This window comes from Acyrthosiphon pisum, chromosome X (assembly GCF_005508785.2).
Source record: "Acyrthosiphon pisum isolate AL4f chromosome X, pea_aphid_22Mar2018_4r6ur, whole genome shotgun sequence".
Classification (NCBI taxonomy): domain Eukaryota; kingdom Metazoa; phylum Arthropoda; class Insecta; order Hemiptera; family Aphididae; genus Acyrthosiphon; species Acyrthosiphon pisum.
The window spans coordinates 86,424,168-86,431,101 of NC_042493.1; the positions used below are offsets into that span (position 1 = coordinate 86,424,168).

At 35.7% G+C, this 6,934-nt stretch overlaps 1 protein-coding gene across 1 annotated transcript; it reads left to right on the plus strand.

Annotated features, from left to right (window-relative positions):
• The first annotated feature begins 791 nt into the window (after positions 1–791).
• On the plus strand, positions 792–3,409 carry LOC100574567. The gene is made up of 2 exons (XM_003246455.4): positions 792–1,628; positions 2,785–3,409. Exons 1-2 carry the CDS (start codon positions 1,084–1,086, stop codon positions 3,080–3,082), a joined length of 843 nt encoding a protein of 280 aa, XP_003246503.1. The 5' UTR covers positions 792–1,083; the 3' UTR covers positions 3,083–3,409.
• The last annotated feature ends 3,525 nt before the right edge of the window (positions 3,410–6,934 follow it).

A 6,934-nucleotide genomic window follows, 5' to 3' on the forward strand; every position in this document is an offset into this window, starting at 1 on the left:
TTGATTATAATATTATAATTTTAATGAAACAATATAATCAACACTAATATGTAACTACTAATTATTACTCGGAAGTGAGTCGAAATACCACGAAAAATTAACCTAAACATACGTCCGACAGTCGGTTTGGTTCTGGCTTCTGTACAGTGTACACCGATCGGCGCCATCCTAAAATCTATCAAGTAACCAGTACCGGTTATAGTACGACGGTTGACGGCTGTAAAGTGTAAACGCAACGTCGAATTTCAATAGTTCAATATCACGGTTATCTACTACTAGATAACCGTGGTCAGTACAACGATTAAAGATATAATGGTCGTCGTAACTTAACCTAACCAACCAATCACAGCAAAGGTTTTGTATGCACGTACACAATATGTAAGTGTAGGTATAGTGGAAACCCGCTTTAATATATTTTATAATATAATAATACCCTATGGTCCGCTATAGGTCAGTCGTGGGCACGATCATAGACATAATATAACTATTTATGGGCACGAATATAAAGAACTTATTTATAACCGTGGCCACGGGTCAGTACACGTCGATACGGGATGGGGACAGACGGCGTCGCGCTACGGGCCTGCTGATCTAATATTATGGGTCCGTTTATTCAATAAACCACCCGTCACCCGGTCAACCAAAGCGTCTCGCGTGCGCCACGATCGCCGGTCGCCTTGGAGAGGTACCACCAGATTGCGGTCTTGTTCCACATTCCTCCCGCGTCACCCTCCGCTCAGCGACGACGCGGCGACTCGTTTCCGACGTCCGTGACCCGCCACCCGCGCCCGAGCGGCGACCACGACCATTCAACATGTCAACACTGTAGCCGATCGGCGTTCCGTTGTTGCGCGCGCGTGCTCTGTTAGATTCGATGTTATAAGACGTAGTCATTGCGTCCTTACGCCGGTCATTCGCCGATATTGGTAAATTTTTTTCATCGCCTCGACGATTTTCACAACCGTTTCACGAAAGTTCGACGTTTAAAACGGTGAATATTGTTGTATCTGGCCCCCGCTCGTAACGATTGTGCTATATTTAGCATCGGTGTTGTATACTTGTAGCCGTTTCGGTTTCGAAAATATGTCCGACTCCGACGATAATTACGAATCGGACGATGATTCATGGTGCTATTCGATCGGAGCAGCGAGCGATCTCAGCGAACCCCGATTGATTTCGGCGGACGACGACTTCCTAAACCCGTCGCTGTCGACATCGAGTGGCCGGTCCAGCCCGTCGAGCTCGGTCGGCTCGGCGCTATCCGTTACCGACGATGACGACGAAGCCGGAATGATGGACATCGAGGAGGATGACGACGACACGTCAGACACGTCAACCCCCCTTGACGATACGGAATACGAAATGGACGATATTGGCGACGATGAAATCATCGTGTTGAGCGACGGCGACGACATCATGGGTACAGTAGCCCATTCCCAACCACCGACAACGTTTAACGGGCCCATGTCGACTTTGTCCGCGTCTCACTCGACGACATCAAAGTGCACGGAGGAAGAAACCGCCGCACGTTCCCAGCCATCGCCAACGTTTAACAGGCCCATGTCCATGTTGTCTACGTTTTCCTCGACGACGTCGACGTGCACGGAGGATGAAACCGTCACCGCCAGGTAAACGTCATGTTTTCTGCCGTGTGATTTTATTGCAATCTCGCCGCACCGACGGACCGTTATCGCCTGTTGTTGTTTACCTTAACCCACCTGTGTGACCGTGTGTGTTATCACAGCCAGCGGGCAAAACAATATTATGATTTTTGATAAAGACCCACCGAAAAACAATAAAAATTAAAAAATCATGAAATGTATGGTTTCTTTACCAAACTAATAATAAAGTAGTGTTAGCTCTGCGATCTACTCCGTTGATAGATTGTTAACCTCGCCCCATAGCAGAACTTATTATTACGTGCTTAGCTAGTGGTGTGCTCGTTTGTTGCCACTTTCAATTGAACACTTTCGATGATACATTGGTATATTTTTGCATTGAAATAAAAAATATTTAGATTACACACGTCATGTGTCAGATTTTATCTGAATATTTTGTATTGTCTACACTCAATAGATACCTAAGGTCCCTACTTTAATTTTAATATTACATTTTTATGTAGATATATTTATATCATAGACATATATATTATACATGGATAATATTTTTAAAAATAGGAATGTGCAAGTTTTATTTAAATTTATAGGTATATTATGAATAATAACTCATTTCCATAATAGTTTAATTAGTTTTATGTTAGTTAATTTTTTGATTAATTTAACCCACTGTTAATTGTGTCATGGTCAAAACAACTACTTTTTTACATCTTTAATAAAACATATAAACTTATATTTTACATTTCAATCATTGATACATTAATTTAATTTTAATGTAGGTACCTTTTAAAAATATTTTTAAAATTAATATAATAATATTCTAAATAAACTTATATATAAGTTGATGCCCCCCTTTCAAAATGTGTTCATGGTTAAATATTAGATATTTTGGATTCTAGAATAAAAATGAAAATTGATGTTCCAATTCACTCCAGTGATAGGTACTATTAATTTATTTAAATATTAGGGAACATCTATGCCTATTACATTTAATGATCAACTTACTACCTAACCTTGCGACGGGAATCAAATAAATTACATTTATTTCTATGTATAGATTTTAATATATAAATAGGACCTCTTGTTATAATAATATTTTCCCTCGTGCAATTATTCATTTTTAGTTTGATAGTATGTAGTGTACTAATTATGATTTTTTGATTTATAGCTGTAGCAGCGAGTCGAATGGAGAAGACAACTTCTCTTCATCATCCATCAAAAATTATCTTCCACCATGTCTTAGTACCCATAAACTTTGCTTCGACAATGGGATTGAAATAGACCGAATTTTGGGGGCTGTCGTCCATAACACACAACTTTTGTTCCGCGTAAGGTGGAGGAACGACAAGAACGGCGGAACAGACTATGTTGACGCGTTCGAAATGCACGAAAGATGTCCTCATATGGCGCTCCAGTTTTATAATGAACGTTATAAAAATGAAAATACTGATAAGACTGATAAATAACTATATTAACAGACCTATAATAATCTAATGAGCACTGATTAAATAAGTACATGCCTAATGTACACATACTTTTGTATTTTTTTTAAAAATTTATCATATTATAACATTTGTTATTTACTCAGCTTAGTTTAATAATGTATTTTGGCGATGCTCAACTGTTACATGTTATTTATATATATGTTTAGGTCTCCGCATTAAATCTTTGGTTTGTGAATACATTTACTGATTGTTGCCAAGGAAAGTGGGTAACCACATCATTTATTTTATTTTTATGTAGTGTATCTGGTTTCCATGTATATTATTAATAATAAATATAATTTAAATGTTTTTAATGAATTTTATCTCGATATTTTTTCATCAATATTTGTATTCATCTTAATATAATAATGTGTTCCTGAGTAATTTTGTCCATGATTATTGACAATGTTACAGATTATAGTAGTATGAAAGCATTTAAAACTACAATTAATAGAAATAACTTATTTTTATACATACATGATCCATGTGATCAACATTATAATATAATTCCATTCATTTAGTTAGGAATAGGTTAGTTCTAGCTTAAGATTCTAACTACGTTTTTAGAGCTAATAATAAATATTAATAAATAAAAACTGATACTAAATACTAAATAAACTAATAATTGATTTACACAATTATTGTTTAATCAGTACTGGCTGTTATTTAATGTTGCACTAGTTTTTATGTTCATCAAAGCAGGGTTTAACTTTGATACTTTTTGTGAATTGTGAACTCATGACTTGTAGTTAATCTAGTGGTCAATACAAAAATATTTTATAAATAAATGTTATACCTACTTTACTTTATTCATATTCATGAATAGAAGAGGAATAAGTATTAAAAACTGAGAACACCGACTAAAAACAAAATGTTTAGAACCAAATCAAAATTTTTTTAAAAACTGTCATTCAACTAGAATCAGTCATGGGGCACTCATGAGGTAATTTTTAGACTAATAAACAAACTAATACTGTCAAACTTTTTTAGTTTAAAATCGTCGATACCTCTTTTTCCCATTCCCTTCAACTTTGAGTTAATCAAGTCAGGGTAGGAATGTGCAAACATAGACTGATAAAAAACTTTGGTTGAAGATCATACAATATTAGAATATAAGTAAAATTTATTTTTGATGTCTTTATAATAACATGAGAAATTTAAATCAATTGGCAATATTCATATTTGTGAGTAACACTACCTGTCTACTTAGCAGACATATTTAGATTTTAGAATCATAAATAAACGTTCCATCCATTATATCAAATTGTCTTTATATTATTTTTATATATAATATTTTAGTTTTCAATAATTTCAATTTTGTTTTATTTGACTATAAATTTACAAACAAACTAAACTATAAAGTACTTTTAAAAATAATCAACCGGTTTTCATTTTTGTTTCACATTAATTACATTAATTAATAAAAGTGTGTTGTGTATTTAATACATAAATAACATAATACGGACAGGGGTTAAAGTGGGGAAAAATTCCAGAGGGGACTAATGTCTCCATATAGTTTTAAGCGTTCAATATAAAATTTTATGTACAATGTTTAATATATAAAATCCTAATTTGTTAAAGGGGACGCTTTTAACCACCGTCAGAGGTAGGGGACTGAGTCCTTCTGAGTCCCCCCCACTTTAACCCCTGAATACAGACATACATTGAAACATCTAAATACCAGAGAATCAGTTACTGGAATTTTGTCCGCTTTCGGATGTGTCTGCTACATATTTGGAGGGATAAATTTGTAGAAAGTTTGTAGTTTGTTCCCAAAAAAACGTCTGGTATCTGAAGGTATCCGCTATTTATAGGTGACCGTTAGGGGTTCCACTGTATGTCTGTATAATGTATATATATACACTTATAAAATTGTCATTATAATTCGGTACAAATAATTTTCTTGGTTGAATTAGTTTTTATCATGTTCTAAGGTTATGTTAAATAATTCGATACCGACCGTTTTTAAGAGGTTGTCAGCGCCATATCTGTTTTCTCTCTCTGGTTCACACGCAACATAGACAAAACGCGTGTACGCAAAATCATTTTTTCTAAGTGTTTAAGTAATCTTAGACTAAAGTCACCCATTACAAAAAAGATAGAGAATAATATTTTTGAGGGAATGACATATCGATTTGTCAAAATATTGTCTCAAAACAATTTAAACATCATTTAAATTTACAACATTTTTTTATTTATTTTAAAAGTCGAATACAAAGTCAAATAATAATAAAATATGAAATCGATATGTTATTCCCTCAAAAATATTATTCTCTATCTTTTTTTGTAATAGGTGACTTTACTTTAAGATTACTTAAACGCATAGAAAAAATGATTTTGCTTAAATGCGTTTTGTCTATGTTGCGCGTGGGCCAGAGAGAGAAAACGAATAGTGCGCTGACATCCTAGGATCTTAAGCTCTTAAGGAGTTCAGTTTTATATATTATGCAAATTTTTATGCGTGTGCATTCGAGTGTAAATGTATGCGTACCTACCTAGTAACTTAAAGATATTTAATATAAAAATCATATAGTGTGAGTGACTCTTGACTGTTTACCTACCTACCCATGACTAAATATACAGGCATGTCAGCTAAAATTTAATTTTCGCTCTCGTCGCGCATGTTCCTCAGTAATTAAAATGTAGATTATTATTATGCGTATAATATTTTAGCGTTTATCCTAAGTCTGGGGAACATTTTATTACAATTTTATGCTCAGTGTTATCGAGCTGACATACCTGTAATTATATAGTTATGTGTACCTATAAAATAAATAGCGGAGTGCTCCCGCAAATGTCAATAACACATTAGGTAGTAGGTACTCAAAATATTATTTTATTTTATTTTTTGGTCAAAAGTATTGATACCTAATGCTTATATGCTAGAGCTAAACAAAACTACATGACTTTGAACGGTCGGATCTTAATTCTGTAAAAAGATCTTATTTACTTGATCTGATTAATGATCGATCGAGGGTTTTTTCTAGTACTAAAATCAGTAAAATCTAAACTATTATACCTAAATGTTTAAATAAAATAAAAACAGTTTTTAACTTTAAATATATAATAACTGTAAGACAAAATTCCCCCATCGATTACTAGTAGAATAAACTACAATTTCAGAGCAGTTTTCAGAAGTAAAATCCCATCACACTAAACTGTTGTCTCGCTTTTTAGTCTCCATTACTACATTTTTACATCGGTATCCAATCCGGCAATCCCCTTAAATAAAGAGTCCTCGAATTTGAAGAAAGCATAATATTATAATTTATTTTATTAAAATATATAATATTTTAAAACGATTACAAATTATTACCTGTTCGAGCACGGACGCATTTTTAAATTCCCCGCCAACTATCATCGTATGCCGACGAGCCCCCGACAGTTAGGGAAGTGCTCGAGGCGACCTACCCCCCTCTGTTGTGTCCAGCGAGCTTGCACGCTGTGGCTGCTCGCTGACAGCCGTGCTGCCGGCGGCCGGCGTCTCTGTCTTCTCCGGGCGGTCGAACCTGATGCACGTCGGGTCCGTTCGCCGCCGCTTACCTTGCGTGTCCCTGTGGACCACGTGTACAGCCGATGCGTTTTTTATTGTTAAGTCGTCGTGTCTGTACGGGTTGGACAACGCGTCGCGTCTATTGAAAACGCCGAGATACGTGCCACCCGAGATAGCCGGGAAAGATTATTTGGCCGTATTCTCGCTACCCTTGGTTTTTGTGTGCTGCCGCTAACGTTTACCGCGTGCCGCCGTTACGTTTACTGCCGCTAAGCTTGTTGCGTGCCGCCCGGTGTGTGCTGCTGTTAGGACCAACCGTGTGCCGCCGCTGGGTCAATGTG